This window comes from Podospora pseudocomata, chromosome 6 (assembly GCF_035222375.1).
Source record: "Podospora pseudocomata strain CBS 415.72m chromosome 6, whole genome shotgun sequence".
Classification (NCBI taxonomy): domain Eukaryota; kingdom Fungi; phylum Ascomycota; class Sordariomycetes; order Sordariales; family Podosporaceae; genus Podospora; species Podospora pseudocomata.
This window is the reverse complement of record NC_085890.1, coordinates 298529-323278: the sequence shown is the minus strand read 5'-3', so window position 1 is coordinate 323278 and position 24750 is coordinate 298529. Positions and strand designations below refer to the sequence as shown.

Genomic DNA, 24750 nt, shown 5'->3' with positions numbered 1-24750 from the left:
CCACGTTTTTATGTTTTGAGGCTGCAGGATCGAGACCACCCGCTTACACACCCCCACCCTTTTCCATTCTCAGGACGGGAAAAATGTCTGCTGGCCATACACTCAGACTCGCACTCATCCATGCACCATCAAGCAGCCGACAAGGTAGGTAGATACGTAGATACGTGTTCCAGAGGCTTGTTGACCCAACCCCTGGTAATATGTAGGAATTGGGGAGCCACAGGACGTGGAAATAAGCTTTTCTTCATATGTTTTCTGGGCCGCTTCAGGGGTCGTGTGGTGACATCTTCCAGGTTGGGTTGCATATCTCACACCTGTAGCATATTCTCTTCTAAGTAAGGATGGTTATCATCATACTTTGTAGCGCAGAGGTCTGCCAACAACGCCAATAAACACTCTCCAATTAGTACACAACCTCACCCCATTCCAGGCAGTCATCGTTTTAGCCATTGAGAAAACCGATAATCCTAAATAATGCCTTCTGTTGCACCAACCCGTCATATTTTGTGTGGAGACGTTTACCCCCACAGAGGCGCAGTAACCTCAACGGCCCTCTCCACCACGGCCCTCACCCGATCTCCAAACACCTTGTTGCCACACTCAATCTCCAGACCCTCCAGCCAAACCTTGGCCTCCATCTTGTCCACCCTGATGTTGATCCCTGGCACGGGAATGCCCAGTTTGTGCAGCCTCGCCAGCTCGGCCTCTCTTCTCTGGGCCAGCTGCGTAGCTCCATGCTCCTCGTCCTCGGAGACGTCCATGCTGGCGTCTGCTTCTTCGTCGTCACCCTCGGAAGATTTGATCTTTGGCTGGGGAGGGGGAACAGGGGACAGATTGGGCTCGGCGATGGGGGAGACGTTGTCTGCCCCGAACTGGGCCTCGAGGAAGAGCATGAGGCGCTCGAGGCGTTCAGTAGCGGAGAGGTTAGAGTGCAGGTTCCGAACGGGGAGATTGAACGAGTGAGAGTGGGAATGTGGGTTTTTGGAGGCAGAGCCTGGTTTTCACGTTAGTATAGATAAACAAGAAAGGGGCGCGAACTAAACACTTACGTTTTACTGCCGCTGGGGAGGATTCGATGGCTAGCAAGACGGCCATTACCGCATCTGCGATACCATCGTTGAGCATGTTTCCTTCCCACTCAATTTCGACCTCGCCGTTGGACCGGTGGCGAACCGTGATTACGCCCATGACGAGATAGGCAGCGAGTACTTCGTCGACGGAAAGCTCCTCGTCGGCCACCTCCTGTCCAGAGCCATTCATGTCGTGGTCTTCTCCATTTGAAGACAGCTTCTTGGAGATTGGGAGCTCTTCAATGGTACCAAATGTTCCTTCCAGGCCCCACTTGATCAGGTCGACGCCCGCGGCACTGAGCCTCATGCGCTGCTTGCAAGAGATGGTTGTGGTGGTAAGACCAGCGAATTCGCGGAGATCTTCAGGCGCCATCAATGACATCTTGAAGTCGTTCTGGACGAGAACACCGGTGATGAGCTGGGGCTCCTCGGGGGAGCTCAGAGGCTGTAGGATCGACGCAAGCTTGCCGACAACCTTGGCAGTCTTGTCGGTCTTGAATGGAATGCGGAGCTCCTCGCAGTTCTTGGGACTGAAAACCTTGACCTTGCTTGTCTTGGTCGCGTTTAAAGAGAGCAGTTTGGATTTCAGACGCATCATATTGTGAACCTCACCGTGGACAAGAATCTGATTGTCATGTTAGGAAAACTCGTCAAATGGAAAAATGCAAAAGGAACTGACCACTACAGGTGCCGCAACCTCCTCAATAAACTCTCTGTTCTCGGTGCCGTCGACATGGGCGGCAAAAGAGTACTCCTGGACGGTGCAACGCCTCGGAATCAAAACCTTCTCGGCGTCTCTTCCAGGGCCTCGCCTGCCTCCACCGGTATTCCGCGACATGACGGCTTGAATGTGTTCGGGCTCCTGCATGATCTGCTTGGCCATCGTGCCCTCCACGCTATAACCGGTGATGATAACACCGTTCTTCTCGCTGGGAGCCCACCGCTCAAGAAGTTCCCTGCTGACACCGTTCTGCAGCATACCGGGACTGGCAAGCATCACGCACCCGCCCACATCCTCAAACCTATCAATGCTCTTGAGCGAGCGGATGAACTTGAAGTCCCACGGCCCACCCTTACCGGCACCATCACCAGACGCCTCAGCCTCAGCCATGCGCTCCCGGAACAGACGCTTGATGTTGTCGTTCATCGCACCAACATATGTTTGGTACACCAGCATACACTTCCTGGCGAGGTTGCTGGCGTAGTAGATTGGGTACTTCTGATACTCGGCATGCTTGTCCCAGTATTCATCTAGAATAAGAAGAAGCTCCTGGGCTCTGCCGAGGGCAAAAACGGGCATCAGAACACGGCCACCCCTGTTGAGAATGCCTGTGATGGACTTCATGAGGGCCTGTTCTCTCTCCAAACGTGGGACGTGGGAGGCAATGCCGTATGTTGACTCGGTGATCAAGACATCGATCTTCACGCCTTTTGGCACTTGGGCTGATACCAAGTGACGATCTTGCTCGCGGGAGTAATCGCCAGTGAAGAAGATGTTTAAACCTGCAATCTCAATAAGAAACATGGCTGCGCCGAGCACATGGCCGGCTGGGTATGGCGTCACCCGAATGCCCGAGATGGTGTGTGTTGTATGATAGTCGATGGCTTCGATCTGGGGAAATGTGTTCAAGTGGTCTTGTTCTGTGTAGACCAGCTGCGTTGTTGGGTTGGACGATGTGTTGCCGACTCTGACGCTGTCTTGGATCAACCACTTGTAGATAGCCTTAGTGGGATGTGTCATGAACACACGACCGCGGAAGTTTGTCTTTGCCAAGACATAGGGTAATGAGGCAGCATGATCGATATGGAAACTATTTCAGTCAGTCAGGGTGTGTGTTCTCATGATGATTTCAGAAAGGCTTCACAGGGGACGGTGGCATGAGACGATGAAGGCAGGGGGTGGTAATGGCGACAAGATCTTGTATTTGATATATGGATACATATGGAGATGATGATGTTGCTGATGGACGGTACATGATGCTGAAAAGAGTGACAGAGTGACAGTGACACGGCGACTCATTACAAGTCTACCTCCACCCATTGTTGTCCCAAACCAACACCATGCTACTCTTGCTTCGCCAAGGGGGCTATTAGACTCGGAGAGGGCAACTTACTGGCTGATGAGAAGCACATCTACAGTGCTCAGGTCAAAGTCGTCAAAGAACGGAAGGGCTGCAAGCCCATCATAGGCGGGATGTTGGCCGGCATCAAGCTAGATGACAAACCAAACATTAGCAGCTAAGACAGGGTAAGAAGAGCGCTGACCTCATCTCAGCACATACCATGACTGTCTTTCCCTTGTATTGAATGATATGACATGAACGGCCAACTTCATTGCCTCCTCCAAGACAGAGAAACATCAGCTCGTCACTGGGGTCAACAGGCTCCTCGGTTACAGTAGCCGAGGCCATGGCGGCAGCTTTGCGCTTGGAGGCCATTGCGGGAGGTGATAAGTGTACGTGATCGAATATCTTGTTAGTTGTTCCAGGAACCCACGTCTCTTGTAAAACTGCTTGCAAGAATTATATCGAGAGCAGGGAGGTGGATGTGTTGCAGCAACTTTGTGAAAAAATTGGCAGCAATACAAGAGGCAATATTCCCCCAAAGTCGAAGTGTATAGGTGTTGCTGCGAAGATGGCGACTGAGCTATTCAAAGTTGCTGGTGATCAGGTGGTTGTTGTCGTTGAATAAGACCAAAGATAAAAGGTTGAATAGTGTAAGAACTGCCGGCGCGACGCGGCTCAGTGAGGCAGCTGCCAGCTGCTCTACCAAAAGGCGGTGGGGTGGCCCAAGCTTAAGGTGAAGCAGGTGCACGGGCCTGGTGGGGCCACGGTCTGGCACTTTATCTGGGTGGTAACCACGTGACCTGGCTGGACGCGACAGACTCGGAGGTGAGGCGTTAGCTCTGCTTTCAAATCTTGACATCCTTCCAGGCGATTCACGACGACAACAGCCCGCGCCGCTTCCCCATCGATTGCGCAACTCCCATATCCAGCGGACCACGAGCAGGAATCATCAGAAAACCGATTGATCGACTTTTGCCTATTGCAGAGCGAGTGTCGGATGGGTACCGGGCAGGGTGCTTTGGCCGGCTACGCAGGTGCGCCTGCTCGGGTCTGAAGGAGCTTCTACTTTGTACCAAAGATCGAGGCCCTCTCTCGACCCTCCGCTTTTCCCACCGCACCTAGAGAGCAGTCCCGCCTTTTTTCTGCCCTCTCTATACAGGCGACCAACCCTCATTTAGTTTCCCACAATCGCGATAGCTTCTGCTCCCGACCGTGAAGTTACCAGAATTGTTGGGTACATCGAACGCGACTTCGACTTTTTCTTGTCAGAACTTTCGACAGTCAACCGCTTCGACCACACTTCCAAGCTCACCAGGCAAAGTCGAATTATCGATTTCGCTCTTTCCAAAGATGGCGCAACCACAACCCCAGGCACCCCAGGTGTCTCACCCTCCTCAGGTCTCGCCTCACATGCAGCAAATGCAGCAAATGCAGATGCCGCAACAGCAGCAGCAAAGACCGCCGCAGCAACAACATTACTCTCCTCCTCAGCAGTCGGCTTCGCCTGCCAACACTCCACAGCCTCAGTACTCGATTCCGCCGAATAAGAGACCCCGAACATCGGTCGAGACCCCGTCGCAACCACAGTCGCAATACGGTACGCCGACGTATGCTATGAGTCCACAGGCAGCCGTTGCATCTCCGAACACTGTTACATCTCCGAACTACACCAACATGCCCACTCCGGTTCCCAATGCGCCGTCGTATGCCTCTCAGTATGGTGTGAATGGACATTCTGCCGCTTCCCCGGCTCAACAACCAGGCTTGACATTGCCTGAAGCCCGACCCTCGATGACTGCCACCCCAACACCGACAACCCCTCTTACCCCGAGTCTTCCCCACACCCCGCAGCCTCAACAACATCAGGCTCCGCAATATCAGCAACAGCAGCACCAAGTTCCGCAGGCCCAGCAGCTTGGGCAGGTGCAGCCAACCCAACAGCAGCATGGACAGGCGCACCCGCAACAGCAGGTGCCGGCTCCGCAGTATCAGCAGGGCCAGCAGTACCAACAGCCGATGCAGCCCCAACATGCGCAGTCGGTTCAGCAACCAATACAGTCCCAACCCGTCCAGCAAGCTCCACAGCAACAGTATACCAATGCCACAATGGCACCGATTGGTCCCCCTCCCTCCACTCCGGGTGCCATGTTGCCTCCATCGAAGCCGGTTACTACGAAGGAATACGAATATGACGTGAGCGATGCTCTCGCTGGAACAGGCGTGGATTTGAGGGCCGAGGAACAATACCTAGCGGAGCTGTATGGTGGTTCGTTTGCTCAGGAGGCAAGAACCGGCCTGCCAGCCAACGCGCCAGGCAACAAGGGCTCATTTTATGGTGCTGGTTCAGCGAATCAACCAGCTGAGGCCACCAGGCTCAGTCAGGAGCAGTTTGAAGCCGAGGCTGCCAAGCGAGCCTGGGACGAGGCGGCCCAAAGATTGGCTGTTACCCGAAGCAATGAGCTCAGGAACCCTTTCTTGATCGTCCCTAACCTGCATTATCGCGCGGACAAGATTGCGAAGGAGCATGGGCTCACACTCAATCTGGAGCTCAAGAACCAGCAGCAAACCATGGGTAAAATGCGGACTCCCCAAGAGTTTCCTCAGCCTAAGGTGACAGTGACATCCAGACACGGCCCTGATGGCATGGTTGTCTCTACAAAGGGGTGTTTTATCCCTCATGATGCTTATTTGGTCGATCAACTTGCACTCTTGTCGATCGCCACAAAGCACCGTCTGAGAGAGCTCCTCGAGGAAGCCAATGGCATCGCCAATATTCGGCAGACAACTTCTCATGGCGAGATTCCCCAAGAGTGGGCTGATGTTGCCGTACCTTTACGAACCGGTCTTGATTCCCTTCCCGCCGACACGGCCAACGGCAACCCCCGCAAGCGTATGAAAAACATGATTTGGCGTGTGCAGTATACCCTGCTAACCTATCCCTGCAGGCTCCTTTGAAGCAGTCAGTACCGCCCCAGTGCCATCCAAGGGTGCCAAGGTGGTCAAGGACCTCAACGCCGCTGTGAGACAGAATGCCACGTCTGAGCGAGATCTGGAAGAAGCTCGGCTTCGCAAGCGGCAAAAGCGGTTAAACCCAGATGCAGCCCAGACCGGATCTCGCGCAGGTTCCATCGTTCCTGGTACACCTGGTTCAGTCGCACCCGACGGCGAGGCCGCCAAAGCGCCTTCCAAGAAAGAACTAAAGAAGGGTGCGGCAGCCGCCAGACTATCCGAGGCATCCAGCACTGCCAATGCGAACCAGACCCTGAGCGCTTTGATGGGCAGTTTTGGAAAGAAAAAGAAGAAGGAATACAGCTGGATGACGTCTGGTAGTGGCCCAAGCACACCCCGAGCGACCGGTGGCCAAGAACCAGGCACCCCTGGTTCAGCAGCTGGCAGTAAAGCACAGCCGGAGAAGGCCACACTGACCCAGGATGGCAAGGCTCCCCGTCTGGGCACCTGGCGGGAGGACAAGGAGAAAGGCAAAAGTATCCAGCTTCGAGACTGGGTTACAGTGTTGGAGATGGATGGCCGCGACATCAAGGCTGTCCAGGAGGCCTATGTCAAACTGGATTCCTCGACGCCCCGATAGAGATACGAGACCACGACATATCGTACCCTCGACGGCCTGTGTTCAAGCGATACTCAGGGATGAGTAGCGAGAAAGAAAGGGGAAAGATACTTTACCTTTGCGAATGCCGTCCGTTATGAGTCGTTGATTTTAATTTCAATTCATGTATGGGGACTTGGAGTAGGGAGCGAGGAGCCGGGAAAACAAAAGCTTTATTTCGTTTCACTCATACAAGACGATAAAATGGTGGGATCCTTCCTCTTTCTTACACCCCTTCCACCCCTCTGGCGTTTACTTTTTCTTTTCACCCTACAATTTGTTTATCGTTTATTGTAATTTGTCCTTTCGGCACTTATATCACACTAGCCAGGCGTTCTTCACACACGGTGCAGGGGGTGTGGGTTTGTATATTTCTCGTTGGTGCGGGTCAGGCAAGGAAAGGGTAGAGATTCTCGGGCGGGCAGAGGATGGATGATAGGGTGGGTTTGGTCGGGCAGAGAGCAAGGTATCATGCGCGCGGCCTATTCCCCACAGATGAAGCTCGGAAAGGGAGCTAGCACAACAGAAGAATTCAAAAGCTGATGCAAATCGTTCATGTATGACTCCAGCTTGAAGTGTTGATGACGTTATTTTTCATATCAACATGACTATAGTTTTCCTGTGCTTGTGCGGGAATTCAAGGGAAGTTTCTGTTCCATATTTGTTTTAGCATGCCTTAATATTTCCCAAATTTGCAAACCACGACCACTACTGTAGAAAAGCAATTCTTTGGTTGAGATGCTGATGTGAAGGCCGAAGGAATAACCCTAACCCTGTTTCGATCAGCAACAACAACCCCAACCCAGTTTTCCAGGCACGACAGTGTGCCAAGAGCTCCCCACATTAGACTGTGGAGCTCAGGAGCGGTTGGCCCCATCGCGTCGACGGCATTGACGTGCATTCAACACGGTCCCGTTTGACCACACAAAACATTTGACAGCAAACGACAACGGCCACCATTTTACGCTCCCCACCAAAGGCATGACATGAAAGATCACCGGTGATCCCAGGTCATCATGTCCGATTTAGCGGTTGGGCAGAAAATACAGCTGAGCGACGGCCGCACTGGAACTATTCGATATGTTGGCCAAACACACTTCGCCGTGGGCGAATGGGTTGGTGTCGAGCTCGACGATGGATCCGGAAAGAATGATGGCATGGTTCAGGGAGAGCGCTATTTCGAATGTGCCATGGGATATGGCATGTTCGTAAGGCCCGTCACAGTCACCGTCACGGCTCCTGCTCCTGTTCCATCACAGCCACCCAAGCCAGCCGGCGCCAAAAAAGGATCTCGCCCAAGCAGCCTGTTCTCCAACAACTCCAACAAGGGGGCCTCGTCCTCTACCAGTGATCCGAGTCTGGGGAAACGAATGAGCTTGAATGCACCCAGCCCGAGTCCAGTACCTAGAAGGGGCAGTGTGAGGGTGGGTTCTGCTCTGTTTACTATGCGTCAGGGGCCTGGAAAGCTAATTCGGTCCGTGTAGAGTCCCACGAAATCACCCACGAAGCAGCTTAATCGCTCCCCAACCAGCGCGGCACCATCGCGAACCGTCACACCCTCCAATGCCAATGTCAAACCCGGCGCCTTGGCCGTCAGACCTCGACCTGCTTCTGCCACCAGCAGGCCCTCTATGGCCCCGCCGCCCGTGCCCAGACAAACCCGCCAGGTCTCGACAGCTTCTTCAACCCCAAGACAGAGTAGTGCTCCTCCACGCACACTCAGCACCAGAGGTGGACTTGCCACCGGAGTCGGATCGAGACCGGCATCAACTCGTGTTCCTGGCGCGAGGCAGAGCTCCGCCTCGTCCGTTTCGAGCGTCAACAAGACTTCCCGCGCCGAATCCCGCAAAAGCAGCGATGACGAGATATTATCCCCTCAACCCACCAGCCCCGTCCAAGTCCGAACGGCAGCGCTGGAGAAGCTCGCCACGACGTCCCTACCACCGGCAGGTGGAGGGGCAGCAAAATCACCCATTGCCACTGCTTCTGTATCGTCACGAAATGCGCCCAGCACAGCCGCTGCGCAGAAGGAGATTGAAGATCTCAAGGCCAAACTGCGCGTGCTGGAGAAGAAACGGATCGAAGACAGAGAAAAGCTGAACAACTTAGAGAAAATCAAGGGGGAGAGGGATAAGTTTGAGAGAATTATTCAGACATTACAGATCAAATACCAGCCTCAGCAGCAAGAGATTGCGGATTTGAGGAAACAGCTCAAGGAGGCAGAAACAAGGTTTTATGCAGTCGAGGAGATGCAGGAGAGCCATGAAAGCGCGCTTGAGCTGGCAACGCTGGATCGGGAGATGGCGGAGGAGACGGCCGAGGTGCTCAAGGTGGAACTGGAAGCACTGAAGCAGAAAAGCGAAGAGCTGGAGCTCGAGGTGGAGATTCTCCGGGAGGAAAACGCCGAATTCACAAAGGGGATGTCGACCGAGGAACGGGCGAGCACCGGGTGGTTGCAAATGGAGAGAAACAATGAACGGCTCAAGGAGGCACTGATCAGGCTGAGGGACCTTTCGCAGGAGCAAGAAGAGGAACTCAAGGATCAAATCAAGGGGCTGGAGGAGGATCTGAGGGAGTTTGAGACGATGAAGGAGCAATTCGCCGCGACGAAGGAAAAGTTGGCCCAGGCCGAGGTGGCGGTGGAGGATCTGAGGGAGCAGCTGAACAATGCGCTAGGAGCAGAGGACCTGATCGAGAAGATCACTGAGGAAAATATGAATCAAGCAGAGGAGATCAAGGAGTTGCGGGCCGTCATTGATGACCTGGAGAGTTTGAAGGAGATCAACGACGAGCTGGAGATCAATCATGTACAGAATGAAAAGGAGATGCAGGAGGAGCTGGACTTGAAGGATGCCATTATTTCTGAGCAAATGAGGCAGGCCAACGTACAGCGGGAGTCGATGGAGGATATGGAGTATACACTTTCGCGGTTCAGGGAACTGGTCACGAGCTTGCAAAGTGATTTGGAGGATATGAGGGCCTCCCATGCGGTGACGGAGAACGAGTCCGAGCAGCTTAACAATCGCTCTAGGGCTATGATGGACTTGAACATGAAGCTGCAAATTTCGGCGGCCAAGGCCCAGGTGAAGACAATTGACCTTGAGCTGAGGAGGATGGAGGCCCAAGAGGCGGAGCAGCACCTCGAGATTGTCAAGCTGTTTTTGCCCGACAGCTATCAGTTGGATAGGGATTCCGTTCTGGCCCTGTTGCGCTTCAAGAGACTGGCGTTCAAGGCCAACTTGCTGAATGGCTTCATCAAGGAGCGTGTGAATGGCCAGGCGCACCCCGGACACGAAGACGACGTATTTGAGGGTTGCGGTGCCATCGACAAGCTCACATGGGTATCTGCCATGTGCGATCGTTTTGTCAATTCCATCAGCCACTGCTCTCTGGAGCAGTTCGCCAAGTACGAAGGTGCGTTGTACGAACTGGAGCCTGTCGAGAGAGCTCTTAATGGTTGGATCGACGGCTTGAGGCGTGACGATTTGAAGGAGAAGCAGTGCTCTGCCGAGCTCCAGCGGACAATTGCTCTCATGACGCATCTGGGCGAGGTGCACATCTCCAACGACCTGGAGAGCTTCGCCGATGATATTCACATGAAGGCGCTTCTCATGCAAAGCCATCTGGAATCTGCTGCGGCCACCTTCACGACCATGCGTGCCATGGTTCAGCGGGTCGTTCCACCAAGCGACGAGGAGAACGAGCTGGAGCAATATTTCGCAAAGAAGGCCGAGGGCGTCATCACACAGACGCGCGGCGCCAAGGTCATTGCAGGCAAGACAGTTCGCTCTCTCGAGGAGCTCAAGACCAGGCATCTATCCCTTACGCCGGATACCATGGAAGCTTTTGAGCAGTGCGAGGCGGCCACCCAAGAGCTTTCCGAGATGGCCCGCAGAATTGGTTTGGACCTTCATCAGCTCGTGCTCGAGGAGGGCAGGACAGAACCGTACACCTACGTGGAGATCCAAAACTGCATCTCGCAGACTTCCATCAACTCATTCGGCACTAACGAAGCCGATTTGTTCTCTACCTACCTCAACAAGCTCCGCCAGACCACCTCTCAAATCTCGGATCTGGCTGCTCTCTCCACCGACCTGGCCCAAACTCAAGAATTCGAGCGCAGCCAGCCTCCATGGCTCCTGCGCGCACAGGAGATCAAGGCCCTCAAGAAGATCCCAGTGGATGCCGAGGAAGAACTTCGACGTCTCAAGGATGACATCAACGATGCGCGCCGTGCCATCGCCATCCGGGAAGAAAACTTATCGACAGCCCAGGTCAAGATTGAAACGCTTGAATCCCGCATGCGTGATGCGAACGCCAAAGCCAAGCGCGTCACCGAGCTCGAGTCCCACCTCGAGACTACCAAATCCGAAGCCGCGGCTCTAGCGGACAACATCAAGAAGCAAGATCGCGAGCTCAAGGCTTTGGAATCGGAGCGTGACAAGTGGAAGCAGATCGCATCCAACAGTCGCGTTATTTCTACGGCTGGCGGTGAAGAGGGGGCCAAGGCTAACCAAGAAAGAGCGGTGGCGACGGCAAGGGAGATGGACGCGCTCAAAAATGAGATTCTGGGCTTGCAGTCGGCAGTGAAGTACCTCCGGGAGGACAACAGGAGGGCAAGAGTCAAAGAGCAGGCTAGCTACGACTGGCTGGCCGAGCCACTTCTCAAGAAGGCAGTTCCGGCGGAGAAGCAGAGGAGGAACATGGTCAAGGCAGAGAGCAAGGCCGTTCTCGGTGAACTGGTCAAGATGGTGACCGAGGCGAAGGTCTATGACTTGAGCATGCTGGACAAGAAGATTGTTGCGCAGGGCGGGTGGAAGCCGGCGAAGAGCACACCGCAGTTTTGGGCTGCTAAACAAGAGGAAGATTGGGCTGTTTGGAAGGGTTGGGAGGGGGCCGTGATCAAGAATGCGAGGTTGCTGAACGCGGTGGAGCACAATCGAGAAGAGGTCAAGGAGAAAAAGGGGGTCGTCAGCGCGGCTGCGAAACTGCAGATTAGACTTCCTGGTGGGAAGAAACATCATTATGGGGGAGAGGTGCAAGTTTTTGGTTCGAGAGAGTGGGAAGGGCTGCAGGGAAGGATGGTGACAGCTGGGGTGTAAAAGTAATCAACGGTGGAGTGCATGTATGCTTTCGAGATATATACCCTGTAAATGTGAAGCGTTATTGTTGTTTGTTCACTTTTGCTTCAGGAGGATGAACCGGTCCATGTAAAAGGTAATTGGGCGGGGTGCTGGATCTTCTGATCGTAGTACAGGAAGTCCAAACCCCCAAGTTGGTATCATAATAATTCTAAACCTAGACACATTTCATCCCGGCATTCCTTTGTATCGTCTTTCCCGACTCTCGGTGTTCTCACATGATGAATTTAATCATTTCTTTCCCTTCTTTGCCTTCCCACCAGCGCTCGAACTCGGCCCGGGTGAAGAACCACCTCCAAGACCACCCAGACCACCCATTCCGCCCATGCCGCCCATACCCATCGACTGAGCAGCCTGCATCAGGCTAGCCATATCCATCCCACCGGGTCCTCCTCCTCCACCGCCCAAAATACCCGGCAGTCCTCCCGCGCCACCAGCACCACCCATCTGGCTCATCATATCCTTCAAAAAGTTCTCGCTGACTCCGCCACCAGTCATGGCGGGGCTGTAGTGAGGCAACAGTTCTGACATCTTCCAGCCTCTGGGCACAGAAGGTCTGGGCCATTGCTCCCCAGGCTTGAGTTCGGGAGGAGGCGGCGCGCCGCGGACGTGGACCCTCAGCGCAGGGGAGGCATCGGTGATGGGATGGCTCTTTAGGTGCTGAGCCACGAGCAGGAACAAGTGATGCTTGTTCTTGACGCGGGTCTGGTTCGCGAGGGAGACCTTGACCCTGCCCGGGTTGGCCCAGTCCTTGGGGTGGAGCTTGCCTGCTTCGAAGACGGTGGGGATGTTGAGGTTCGCGCAGGCGGCCAAGATCTCGGTGGCTAGCGGGTTGGGGACGGCGACGGCGGCGGAGACGCGGCGGCCTTGGGCGCGGGTGTGCAGGCTGGAGAAGTAGATTGGGTACAGGCAGAGGTAGGATGCGTACGGGGTTGCGTCGGTTGTTGTTTGCATCTGGGGGTAGGCGGGGGGCTGTTGTGGCTGGCGGAATTGGGGTGGGGGTTGTTGCTGAGGAGGGGGGGTTGGTCTGGAAGGGGCTGCTTGACGGGTGCGGATGATGTCTGATTCGACAAAGTCGTCGATGTCGTCTTCGGAGGGGTCCGACATTTGAACGTCATCCTCCGAGTCGGATACCTCTTCTACGCGGGGGTGGGACATCTTAGCGGTTTTGTTGGTGGCAGCGATGACGGTGGCGAGGAAGGTGGTGATTTTGCGAGTGGCGATGGGGAGGATGTGGAACAACTTGGAGCTTGTCGTTCATAGTGGGGTTTTCGCTTGGAGGCTGTAATTAAGGTATGGTCTGAGCTTCTCGTGGGGCGAGTGGTGGGTGGGGTCCATCTGGTGGTGCTCAAGGCCTCTTGACTTTCCTTTAAGAACTCTTGACTTTCTTCTATTATCCATCTTTTGAAGCCTCTCAACTATATTTCGAGGCCTGGTTCAAGTGTTTTGCAGTCCCAGTTATTTTGTCCACGACGTGTCCACTACACACCAGCTGCAATGCAAACAGGTATTTTCGGTTTCTAAGAGTGTAGTAATTATTCTCATGGAAATGTTCACACAGAACCAAAGTACACGTCTAGAGGCACCCTATCCACACACATTCTTGCAGTTTACTTTATAAAGAACTCAATCAAGCGCCCACGAGTGCACGTGAACCTAACCACGTAGGTCCCAGAAAGCAAGTGACAAAAAACAGCTGTGGTCACACCACTTCAAACAGCCATACTACCAACAGTCTTGATGTCTGTTGAATTCCATTTGGAACATAGACTCCTCACGGCCTTGGAGTACTGGACAGTTTTTTGTTGATTTTTCGGGGCAAGAGAAAGGCGGTTATCTTGCCGTTAAGTGAGTAGTGTTGGTGTTCGATTTGCACCCTGGTTTTTGGGACCCATGTGCTAACCTAGCGATCATGGCTCCCCTTGTGATGAGCCTTAATCTTCGTTCCAGGGGGGTGATCCTCCTTGTCGAACTTGCAATAAGGATGTGTGCAGGCGCCGTTGATAACGCTTGGGCAGTGATGGCCATAGATGCAATCGTCCACATCGCACTCTTGGCCCCCGGAGCACGGGTTCAGCCTTGTCAGGAACGCAATGGCCACCAACTCCTCTTTGGTGGGCTTGTAATTGTGTTCGAAGTTGCATGAATCGCCCTTGGAACAGGGGCCGCGGAGGTAATGATTGTTGCATAGCTTGTTGCTGTCTTTCCTCTTCTTGAGGTTGTCCAGCGCAGACTGCGAGACCTGAAGAGGGGGATCAAGACCGCGAGGTCCTATCGGCATAGTCATCAGTATACGTGTATAAATCAGAAGGATATATCATACCTGGGTTCCAAGGAACTGGCTTTGGCTTGTTTGGGGTTTTGTGAGAGGCCCGGGAAGACGGCTGCTGCTGCAAAGCCGCCTTGGTATGGGCAGGCAATTTGATCACCGGTGGAGGCGGTGGAGGGGTGGCACTCTTGATGGCTTTAGCATAAGTTGTGGCTGCCGGAGTTGACGTTGAAGCCGCCGATGCCGAAGATGGTGTCTGTGGCTCGGAGCTGCCTATACTGTCGATACTTGCGACACTGTTACTGGTCGTTGCTGTGGCCCTGACGACAGGAGGTGTCGGTACAGTAACAGGGAAGGCGGGAACAGCAGAGATGGCGGGGACAGCCGGCATGACCGGTTTCATCTCGATAGTTGGTGTGGCAGGCTTGTTGTGTTCAACAACCGGGGTGGCAGGAACAGGCGTGAAAGGTGAGCCGAACGACTCAGAGCTAGCCGACTCTGACACCCTATCAACAAGCTTTTCAGACCGAAACAGGATGCTGTTCAAATTCAGTATATTTGCGCCGATGGCCCTCAGCTCACGCACCACTATTGTAACTTGGTCAGCATAAGAGCACAGTTTACTCGCTGCTGCTCACTCAATGGCCAACATACCAGGTACGCCTTCCAAGATGGTGATCTGGTGCTGAACACTATCCTCTTGGAACAACTCGTCGAGAAACGGGGCATACCCTGCATCGTGTGATATGCCCAGTATAACTTGCTTGCAGTTGTGGTTCCTGAGATGCCATTTTGTCATTTCCTTGATCTTGTTATCGGCTCTTTCTTTGCCGTGGCCGACATCGACAAAGTCAAAAGTGGCCTTGGCCTGTGTGAAGCCGAGCGTGAAATCTTTGAGGTTGCTCTCATTCTCCAGACAGCCATCTCGGCGCATCGCCTTGCTAAGGCCGGCGAGATTGAGGTAGACCTGTGCGAGAACTCCAATTTCATTGCCGTGAGGGCCGCATTGGCCCAAAATTGCTGATCTCAAGGCGTAAGCAGCCTTTTTGCCCCCAGCAAGACCCTGTTGGATCAGCTCCGGTTTGAAAATGAGCCCATCCCCGTCTATCAACACGACGACATAGGAGTTGGAATTTTTTATTTGTTCGTTGGTCAAGATGGACGTTTCAAGTTGCGTTTCGAGGGCGTGAATGCGTTGCTGTAGCTCGCGCCTGGATCGAGTAGCATCTTCGTAGTCTAAGTTTCGTTCATGCACTCTCTGGGCCAGTTCCGTATTTTCAGCTCGGAGGGTTGACTCTATCGACTCGGCATAGACCAAGAGATCCTGTGAGGAGGGTATCAGCAGCCACTTTTAAGAGCCTAATGTTTGCTCTGGTGTTGAATCACCCTCCCCACAATATAATATGGGTTAATCTACTTTTGCTGTGCCCATTATTTGATGGGGAGGGTGTGTATACATATACATACCTTGATCAAATTGATGTGCGAGTCTTGGTAAGTGGCGAGATCCTGATACCGTTGGAGGAAGGCGACGAGGCTCGGTCTTGGCTCCATGGCGCCTATCCTCTTTTCTGGGTATTGCTGTTTGCTTTAATGTTGCTATTTATCGATGTAAATTCCCTGTTCCATTGGACGAGCGGAAGTGGTGATCTTTTGGATTCCCCGCGGGCGATGGGGGGGCTTGTGTGTCCGAAGTTTAATCTCGACCTGGGCCCGGATGTAATTTAGTAAGCTAGAGCCTCACCTAGCTGGACTTGACATGGAGGTCGAGTCCTGGATTTTGATTGACGAGCCGAGTCAATAAGAAATAATGGCTCTCGCGAGATGTGAGAGATGCCAGATTGATATGCGGCGGGCGACGGGAGACTGGAAGCAAGAGGAGCAGGCAGAGCTTTGCCGCACGGGCGCTTCAATTCACTGACTTCTGGGGGGACTGTTCACTGTCGCGCCTGCAATTGGGAGCCGCAGGAGCAGATGGCAGGATAAATACTGACACGGGCCGGCGACAGAAGGGACAATGAATCCCTTGGGTGATGGAGATGCGATGAAGTTGCGTCTGGGCTGTGTCTGTGTGTGTGGCTTCAGCGATGGGCGTCTTGTGATTCCTGAGGCTCCTGCTGCCATTCGTCGGATTTACCGTCGCCTGCGGCCTGTAAACCGGGAGTGCTCCTTCTGGACCGCATGGCTCCGATGTCACCTGTGTCACTTCAGGGAAAGAGCCCAGCCCAGTCTCCATGCTTTATTCAAAATTGCAAGGGTGTGGATGGAGTTTTCAAACGTGTACTTTGGTTCTGTGTGAACATTTTCATGAGAATAATTACTACATTGCAGCTTGTGTATGGTGGGGTATAAGACACGGAACCACCATTCAAGTTTTCTTCTCGTAAAACTCGCGAATCTTCCTCCGAGTCTCCTGATCCTCTCTTTCAAAGGCAGCATCGTCTTTGATGGGGGGGTCGAAGGATTTGTTGAACGTTGTTCCCGGCTCTACCATCTTATCTCTGCTTTCCCAAATATCCTCGGAGCTTGGTTGGCCTCGACCATACTTGGCTGCCTCCTTCTTCCGGAAATGATCTTTGATGGCTTCAGCGCGAAGCTTTGGATCCCAAGACTTGGTGCGCATGCAAAACCAAAAGTCGTCCCAGAGCTCGGTGCACTGTCTTACACCACCGTACCGGTAAACAGAGTTGACCTGGGAGCCGGGGGTGTGGCAATGCCAGGCATAGTCAAAAGCATCCTGACACGACATGGTTGTTGGAAGAAGAGCCTCGGACATGGCGATAGAGGCTTCAGAGCGCTTGTCTTTGGGCGGTGGGGGAGGGGTCTCAGGCGCTGGCGCTGAAAGCCAACTGGGTACCCACGATGATTTGGCGGCGTCTGAATCTGTTGAAGACGGAGGGGAAGCGGCGTGAGAGGAAGAAGGGTTGGCTGCCGCTTGGATTTCGCGGAGAAATTTGGAAACCTCCTCATCTGTTGATGGCTTCCTTTCGCTGGCTGGAGGTTGTGGTTGCTGAGTTGCAGAGTGGTGAGAGGCTTCGGAAGCCTTTGGTGAGGGGGACGGCGAGGTCCAGAACCAACCCATGATGGTCTCTTGTTGAAGGTCCTGAAGATGGATGCAGTTAGTGCAGGAGATGAAGACTCGTGCAACCTAATCAGAGGTTAGTGAGGGCTCATTTGAAGAGGACGTCAAGTGAGGGCTCATTTGAAGAGGACGTCAAGTGAGGGCTCATTTGAAGAGGACGTCAAGTGAGGGGTACGCGGAACATGAGGAGGGGACGGGAAGATGGTACCTGATATCAGTCTCGTGATTCGCAACCTTCCAGTCACTTCAGCGTCTCTCAAACGCCAAAGACGGGATGGCAAGCGGACAAGCCTTTTTGGAAAGCTGCCAATCAGAAGCCCAGCGCATCTTGCTGCGGGGCATTGCTTGGCGCCGAGGCTTGAGGGGACGATCAGCGACCCCATCAATGACCTCACTGACAGGGGCGGCGTTCCAAACCATCGCATGCGGAACCAAGCTGTCGGCCAGCCGGTCACCTTGGGCTTAAATTCGTCGCATCCCGAAAGCACTACTCTTGCATCACAACGGCTGCGGCCTTTTGCCTTATTGGTGCCAGTACGACGAGTATGTATTCTCTCGGCCAAATCACCTGCCAACGGGTTGCTGACGGTTTGGAGCAGTCAAATGATCTTGGAAACCTGCGACCTGAGCTGTATTGAACTATACAGAGAGGGCCTTCTCTATACCTAGCCTCGTCCATGGCCATGCGTGGCCGAAGGTTGCCTGCTTTTGCAGCAACCCACACCGCCAGGCAACGCCTTCTCCCCGCTCTAGGACAACATACAAAACTTGCCCGAAGATGGCAGAGCACGGTTGGCACAGGCAAGACCGGCCATATCGAAGCCAAAGCAGATGAGTCAATATTATTTGTCGACAGTTAGTACAATCCTCCGGTTTCCCTCGCCTCTCACCCGGCATTAGATACTGACAGCTCGCAGACCTATTTCCACTGAAACTAAGCTCATTGCTACTCTGGAGGCCATGGAAGGCTCAAAACGATGTCCCGGAGTTGCTCAAGAAATTTGACAAGACTTCCTTGGGCGTGTTCGATCCTGTCAGTCTGGTGAAGCGGGCAATTCCAGACTCCCTTTCTGTAAACATCACTGAAGTCATCCCCAGAACAAAAGAAGGGGGCGCCTATGTCAAGTTCACCCATCCCGGTGATACATCCGCCTCGGAACTTCAGGCAAAACTCTCACAAGCGCTGGAACAGAATCCCGTCAAGCCATGGTTTAGTCCCTTTCGAGGTATCTCAACAGGTCTTGTTCTAGGCCGACCGTGGCTGGAGGATCTTTATAGACTTCCCAAAAGCCGTTTGCGTGTTGAGTTCGTACCGGCAAAAGACTCCGAACAGCCTGATGAGCTTTCCCAGGAGGCACTATACAGTGTCTTTCGTCGGTACGGATGGATTGCCGACATCACCTCGCAACCGCCCGATTCGAAAGTTCTACCCAAATTCGCCTACGTAGACTTTGTGCTTGTCAAGGATGCCATCATGGCGCGAAACTGTCTGCACGGCTTTGTTCTGCAGGAAGAGGGAAGCAAAGCTGCCACAAAGCTGAGGCTGTCATACGAACAGCGAGTCAAACCACATAACATCTGGAAATGGATCAGCAGTCATCCACGCATCGTTATCCCCATCCTTGCCGCCTTTCTCGCCACCTTTACTGTCATCGTGTTTGATCCTATTCGCGAGTTCTTTGTCAAGGTATGTATTGCCAACAAACCCCTCGGCAAAATTGACCTCGTTACTAACATCATCACAGCACCATGTTCAGCGATCTCTTGAGTTTACCAATAGTAAGCTCTACAAGTGGCTTAAACGGCAGACATCGGACATCCTCTCCCTTGGTAAGAAGCACGGTACCGATGCTGGCCTGAATGCTTTGTTCAACCACCGAAAAGACCTGATTGATTCAATCAAGAGCAGCCTCCTTGAATCGGTCGACACATTTGTTGTCATTCAGGGTCCCCGGGGATCAGGAGGCAAAGAGTTAGTTATGGATCAAGTGCTCGAAGGACGTAAGGACGTCTTGGTGTTGGATTGCAAGCCGGTGATGGAGGCCAGGGGCGAGGCTGGCACCATCAGAAAGCTCGCTTTTCAGGTTGGATACCGCCCGGTATTCTCGTGGGCGAACAATCTCAGCAGCCTGGTCGACCTTGCTATCCAAAGCACCACTGGAGTCAAGGCTGGGTTCTCTGAGAACCTCGAAGCCCAAGTAGTCAAAATTCTTCAAACAACCGCATCGGCCCTCAAAGAAGTCTCACTCGCTGGAAGAAAAACGGACGACCAGGATGCCAACCTTTCGGACGACGCCTATCTTGAGGCCCATCCGGAGCGGCGTGCGGTTGTGGTCATTGACAACTTCCTCCACAAGAGCGAGGAGAAGGGCATCATATATGACAAGGTCTCTGACTGGGCGGCAGCCTTGGTCCAGTCCAATGTGGCTCACGTCATCTTCCTCACCACTGACACCTCCTACTCGAAACCTCTGTCCCGGGCTCTTCCTGATCGTGTCTTTCACCAAGTTACCCTGGGGGATCTCTCGCCCCAGGTAGCCAAACAGTTTGTCGTTTCTCAGCTCGAGGCAAATGCGCGCTTTGATGAGAAGGCAAAGGAGGACGAAAAGGGGGGAAACGGCTCACCGCTGAAAACCGATAGCCAAGGACGTCAGGATCTTCAGGAATTAGATGAGTGCATTGAAGCCCTCGGCGGCCGCCTCACAGACCTCCAGGTCCTTGCTCGCAGACTCAAAGTCGGTCAGAGCCCCAAGAAGGCTGTCTCTGACATCATTGAGCAGAGTGCTTCCGAGATCCTCCGCATGTTCCTGTTGACTGGCAACAAGACTGCTGGCGAAGGCGTCGACAAGGAGAGGAAATGGTCTGTTGAGCAAGCGTGGTACCTCATCAAGGAGATCGCCAAGAACGACTCTCTCCGCTACAACGAGGTCCTGCTCGCCAACACGTTTGCCTCTTCTATGACCTCCAGCGCTACCAACCCCGAAGCTGCTCTAGAGGCGCTGGCCAATGCGGAGTTGATCACTGTGAAATCCCACCACGGGCGGCCAGCCACCATCCGCGCGGGCAAACCTGTCTACCAAGCCGCTTTTACAAAGCTTCTCGAAGATAAGGTCGTGAAATCGAGGATGGATTTGGCGCTGCTGACTGAACTGTCCAAAATTGAGGCCAAGAACATTGACAAGGCAGAGCAAGAATTGACTGTGCTTGCAGGCCTTCCCAACGCACCAGCGCAGGCCTCGGATAGAGTGAATTACTTGCTAGGCAAGCTGCAGACTAGCCAGAGAAAGATCGAAGGGTTTGACAAGGAGATGGGAGCACTGAAGAAGATCTTGGCCGAGGAGGCATAACTGTGACCTGAATGCTACAGGCGATGGGGCATGGGACGAAGATCATGCGTGTGTATAGCCTTGCTTTTGTATAATTAAAAACCTTGGACATGAAACAGCATAACTCATCAACCCCTGAATTGCACGTGTTCAATATTTGTTCAGCTACTTGCCCAAGAAGGCATCAAAATACGGTATATAACAGGCTCTGAGATTCGACTACTGTCCACACCCAGAGTGTATGCCCTGCTCAAGTAAGAGTCTGTCACGCTTTGCTATTCTACTCTTCCATGTCCGCAACCCTTCAGCCCTTTAGCTTTGGGCTTCGAGGCAATAGCAATCTGAAAGCTGAATCTCACTACCGCTATCTCTCCATTTTCTGGCTGCCTTTCCAACCAGCCAACACATCTATCCTTCTATAACCGCCTGTCTAATGTTGAGTATGTTTGAAGTCGGCGCCCTATTGCTGAACAGACGGAAAGAATGCGGCCAATGACGGGATCTTAGATGATAGCTAAATACAATACAACCGAAGCTTATCAAGAAAAACCAGGATACATGTGTATTCTGTGAAGGTAAGTTGTTGAGCATGCAAAATATGGTTTGACATCCAGAAGATCATTACAGCATAGGGAATTGTAATTAAGTCCTCCAGACTTCATCTACAACAAGTGAGGCCTCGTGGCGCAACGGTAGCGCGTTCGACTCCAGATCGAAAGGTTATCCGTTCAAATCGGGTCGGGGTCATCTTTTTCATGCAGACAGTCATCCGTCTAGCTATGCTTTTTGCTTTTGCTTTTACAACAAAATCTGGCTGGCCGTTGGGTCTGGTATTGGAGTGCAATCGTGTCAAGGTTAGTAGAGGCCTTGTTGGTCTGTTTTTGGTCGCAAGTTTGACAGCCTAGCTCCCAGGGGGCAACATGATAAGTATTGTTGAGCAATTCTGAAAATGATCTGTCTCGGTATCACTGGTGCAACAACTGGATGCTTGTTGCTACTGTTATCGCAAAGTACCGGGGAACCCAAAGCCGGAAAGGGATAGAAAATCCAAGAGAGAGAGGGCGCCGTAACAAGTAGCGTCTGATATTGGTATCTTATTAACATAACCACCACAATCAACCTTTCCAAGACACCGACCCTATGCAATACCCGAAAACCAACAAAACCAACAAGAGTTCGTTTTACTCCTGCTCCTCTATTCTTCACCACCACCCTCCTCTTCCTCTTCGTCTCCCTGATCCTCCCCATCGGTATGAACATTAGGCATAACACTCGCCTCCTGCTCTGATGGTACCTCGGTGCCCTGAGAAAAGAACAGCCTCGTAGGCTTGTCATAGTCGTTTTCAATGGTATACTCGTTGTCTGAGTTGCACTGTTAGCCTCTCTCAATTGCCTGGAGCGACGGATAAGAGGAAAAGACTTACACCTCGGTACGATAAAGATACCTCCTTTGCTAATCCGGAAGTTGGTCTCCTGCACTGTAACCAAACATTTGCCCGCATGAACAAAGAATATCATAAACACCTTTCTGGAGTTCTTGAGCCTCTTGATGGCACCGGGAGGGAGATCGACCACGCCGGCACCAATGAACCCTTCAGAAAAGACCTTTGCGTACCGGAACTCGCCCCCGACAACCTCGGTCGTTTTGATGGCGTGACCGCTGATGGCAAGCTGTTTATCCATGACGCTGACCAAGTCGTTGGGTGCTGGGGGCTGGAACTCGTACTGTGGCTGCCAAACGACCACCTCACCCGTAACAGTTCCCGGCTCCATCTCCCAGGGTTCAGCTGGTTCACTGTCCATGATCTGCTCGGTGAACGAGGATCTCCTCCTCCTTCCTGGTCTTGCGCCGCCCTTGGGCTTGGGTCCTCGCCGGCCCGGTTTCCTGAACTCTGGCTCTGGCTCATCCACGCGGACGACTTCCTTGATTTTGGGAAGGACAAATTTCGAAGGCTTGGACCGGCTGGCAAAGTTGTCATTGATGTCATCATTTTCGTAGTGGACTTGCTCGTTGCGCCAGAAGGCGAGGGGTTTAAACGAATTGCGGCCGGAGCGGGTGCGAAACATGGAGTCAGTCTCGCCTGGGATCTCGCGGCGATTGATGAGGAGACCGCGAGATTTGGGAAGTGGGGGACGACGGGAAACGGCCACGACAGACACATCCCCGGGGTCTGCAATGGAAGACTTCCGTTTTCGTCCAACGGTCTTTTTGGGCTTATCGGCGGGTGCTGCCGTCGCTTTCTCATTTTTGGTTGCCTTCTTCCTGGATGGTCCGGCATCGGTCCGCTTCTTTTTGGACTGGGGTTCTTGGGAGGGCTCGGCCGTTGCTTCTTCCTCCTCCTCCTCTTCGGGAACAGCTTGTCGCTTCCGTCCACGACCTGCAGCTGGCGCTGGTGCTAGCTCGGGTGCCTTGTTGCTTGCCTTGCTCGCTGGACGACCACGTTTCTCTGGAGCTGCTGGCTTCGAGGGTGGTCTGGTTGGCCGTTGGATCTCTTCCTCCTCCTCCTCCTCCTCCTCCTCCTCCTCCTCCTCCTCCTCCTCCTCCTCCTCCTCCTCCTCCTCCTCCTCCCGCCCTCAGACCCCTCCTCTGGCTCCTGTTCGACCGAGGCCTTTTCTGCCGACTTCTTCGTCTGCTTGACAGGCTTAGAAATGACCGGTGCTGCCTTGGCTCGCGCTGGCTCCTGCGATTTTGCTGGTCGACCAGCCTTCTTATGTTGCGCAGCAGAAAGCCTCATGGTATCATCACCAACCATCGACCCCTCATCCGAGCTATCTTCCTCCTCTGGTTCCACCGACGCGGCATGGTTGTCGTCATCACCGTTGAGTATAGCAATAGATTCTTCCACAAAGTTGTTGACGTCGTCCACCTCGCTTCCAGCCTCGGATTCCTCATCATGGGACAGCGACAGCGACCGCGCATTACCTTGAGTGCTACCGGGAAAGGCGCCGCCCCTTGAACCCATTACAGGCTGCGACAATGAATGCGGTCCTCCTTTTTCCACACTGTTGAAATCTAAGCGCCTCTTCGCCGCGCCTTGACTCAGCGTCGGCTGACTGCTGCTCTGATGTCTCGATTCTGCTGGCGATGAGCTCGACCGTGCGGCTGCCGTATTACGGGCAACCAGTTTGTTACGCTGCGCCGGTGAATTCAGAAATCCCTTGGCCGGCGATCGGTTCTGCGAGGACGCGGGAAACCTACTCGCCTGTCCGTTAAGCAGCGCCGCGGGCCCCAATCCCAGGTCTACCCTCAGTCAGTCACTGTCATGGGCGCAGGTGTACCGAGGCGACAAGAAAAGGCGCAACGAACATACTTGTAGTCAGCTCCATCGGCGCTTCCCCGCTGTCGCCATCGTCCGATTCCTCCTCTTCGTCTTCATCGTCAGGCTTCTTTGGTGATGAGAACAGATTCTCGATGGGTTCCATGCCATGTTCGTCGCGCACCCCCGAGTCGGGGAGCATGACACCGGTTTTCCTGTCAGAACGCCATAGTTTAGCAACGTAGTTCCGAACAGCGGCAAACATTGCGCTTGGTCGCGTCATGGGCAATTCAGTCGCGTCAACCCCATCCCCATCTTCGCGTGGATTGTGTGCACTGCAGAGGGGGCTTACCTTCCCACCACACCCAGCTCATAGATATGCTCTGCTTGGTGGGTGGTTGTGCGGCGCGCCGCCATTGACGGCCGTGGCGGCATCCCGGCGACCTTATTCTTGTTCTCGTCCTCGTCCTCGGGGAAGCTTTAGAATTTGTTGGCCTGCAAGCCTGAAGCGCGGTGGCGGCAACGGTGGGCGCAAGCAGGACAGTATGTATATATGGGAGGTAGAAACAGCGCGAGATGCCCCTAGAAAGAACAAAGCAACTAGGTTTGGCGGGGTTGGTGATGGTTCTGACAAAGAGCGACCGAAGGTGAGGGAGGTGTTGTTTACTTTGGCAGCATTTTTGTGCCAGGGGTTCCAGGTCGGTTCCACACTTGAAAGAGCGCGCGCTGTGTCCGGCGCTCTATGATTGTGCAGCGTTGCAATGCAGCAGTTGTTTTCTCCCTTTTGCCTGCCGGCAGAGGGCAAAAGCTCTGGGATTTTGGGGAGGGGGCGCCGCTGTCCAGAAGCACTTTGAGGGCCTGTCTCCCATTGGCTGAGCAGCCCCACGACGCGGTCTGAGACGCGTCGAGCTCAGGCTTTCTCGGCATGTGTA

The 24750-nt window shown here is 53.6% G+C and overlaps 9 protein-coding genes and 1 non-coding gene across 10 annotated transcripts; 4 read left to right on the top strand and 6 right to left on the bottom strand.

Moving 5' to 3' along the window:
• Nucleotides 1–252: 252 nt before the first annotated feature.
• YSH1 (endoribonuclease ysh1) lies at nucleotides 253–3872 on the bottom strand. Its single transcript, XM_062892082.1, has 5 exons — nucleotides 3353–3872; nucleotides 3185–3282; nucleotides 1750–2881; nucleotides 1050–1695; nucleotides 253–994 (listed from the first exon to the last, which is right to left on the bottom strand). Exons 1-5 carry the CDS (start codon nucleotides 3506–3508, stop codon nucleotides 519–521), a joined length of 2508 nt encoding a protein of 835 aa, XP_062740156.1. The 5' UTR covers nucleotides 3509–3872; the 3' UTR covers nucleotides 253–518.
• Nucleotides 3873–3956: 84 nt separating this feature from the next.
• QC762_603880 (uncharacterized protein) lies at nucleotides 3957–7313 on the top strand. Its single transcript, XM_062892081.1, has 2 exons — nucleotides 3957–6026; nucleotides 6082–7313. The coding sequence occupies exons 1-2, from the start codon at nucleotides 4487–4489 to the stop codon at nucleotides 6723–6725; spliced, it is 2184 nt and encodes a 727-aa protein (XP_062740155.1). The 5' UTR covers nucleotides 3957–4486; the 3' UTR covers nucleotides 6726–7313.
• Nucleotides 7314–7566: 253 nt separating this feature from the next.
• On the top strand, nucleotides 7567–11980 carry RO3 (Dynactin, 150 kDa isoform). The gene is made up of 2 exons (XM_062892080.1): nucleotides 7567–8167; nucleotides 8228–11980. Exons 1-2 carry the CDS (start codon nucleotides 7760–7762, stop codon nucleotides 11843–11845), a joined length of 4026 nt encoding a protein of 1341 aa, XP_062740154.1. The 5' UTR covers nucleotides 7567–7759; the 3' UTR covers nucleotides 11846–11980.
• A 135-nt stretch (nucleotides 11981–12115) lies between these two features.
• On the bottom strand, nucleotides 12116–13042 carry SEC65 (signal recognition particle subunit; the record flags this gene model as incomplete). Its single annotated transcript, XM_062892079.1, has 1 exon — nucleotides 12116–13042. One exon carries the CDS (start codon nucleotides 13040–13042, stop codon nucleotides 12116–12118), a length of 927 nt encoding a protein of 308 aa, XP_062740153.1.
• Nucleotides 13043–13384: 342 nt separating this feature from the next.
• On the bottom strand, nucleotides 13385–15707 carry QC762_603850 (uncharacterized protein; the record flags this gene model as incomplete). Its single annotated transcript, XM_062892078.1, has 4 exons — nucleotides 13385–14155; nucleotides 14208–14741; nucleotides 14808–15477; nucleotides 15621–15707. The coding sequence occupies 4 exons, from the start codon at nucleotides 15705–15707 to the stop codon at nucleotides 13788–13790; spliced, it is 1659 nt and encodes a 552-aa protein (XP_062740152.1). The 3' UTR covers nucleotides 13385–13787.
• A 711-nt stretch (nucleotides 15708–16418) lies between these two features.
• Nucleotides 16419–17873, top strand: QC762_0089960 (uncharacterized protein; the record flags this gene model as incomplete). The annotated part of the gene is made up of 3 exons (XM_062884049.1): nucleotides 16419–17343; nucleotides 17400–17778; nucleotides 17835–17873. Exons 2-3 carry the CDS (start codon nucleotides 17437–17439, stop codon nucleotides 17871–17873), a joined length of 381 nt encoding a protein of 126 aa, XP_062740150.1. The 5' UTR covers nucleotides 16419–17343; nucleotides 17400–17436.
• Nucleotides 16522–17235, bottom strand: QC762_603840 (uncharacterized protein; the record flags this gene model as incomplete). The annotated part of the gene is made up of 1 exon (XM_062892077.1): nucleotides 16522–17235. The coding sequence occupies one exon, from the start codon at nucleotides 17233–17235 to the stop codon at nucleotides 16522–16524; it is 714 nt and encodes a 237-aa protein (XP_062740151.1).
• A 39-nt stretch (nucleotides 17874–17912) lies between the features above and the next one.
• YME2 (mitochondrial escape protein 2) lies at nucleotides 17913–20627 on the top strand (the record flags this gene model as incomplete). The annotated part of the gene is made up of 3 exons (XM_062892076.1): nucleotides 17913–18090; nucleotides 18153–18922; nucleotides 18981–20627. The coding sequence occupies 3 exons, from the start codon at nucleotides 17913–17915 to the stop codon at nucleotides 20580–20582; spliced, it is 2550 nt and encodes an 849-aa protein (XP_062740149.1). The 3' UTR covers nucleotides 20583–20627.
• A 609-nt stretch (nucleotides 20628–21236) lies between these two features.
• On the bottom strand, nucleotides 21237–21308 carry QC762_0089940. Its single transcript has one exon. It is a non-coding gene; the product is annotated as a tRNA-Trp (tRNA).
• A 169-nt stretch (nucleotides 21309–21477) lies between these two features.
• On the bottom strand, nucleotides 21478–24599 carry MIF2 (mitotic fidelity of chromosome transmission-related protein). The gene is made up of 5 exons (XM_062892075.1): nucleotides 24171–24599; nucleotides 23873–24033; nucleotides 23129–23802; nucleotides 21986–23084; nucleotides 21478–21923 (listed from the first exon to the last, which is right to left on the bottom strand). The coding sequence occupies exons 1-5, from the start codon at nucleotides 24251–24253 to the stop codon at nucleotides 21757–21759; spliced, it is 2184 nt and encodes a 727-aa protein (XP_062740148.1). The 5' UTR covers nucleotides 24254–24599; the 3' UTR covers nucleotides 21478–21756.
• Nucleotides 24600–24750: the final 151 nt, after the last annotated feature.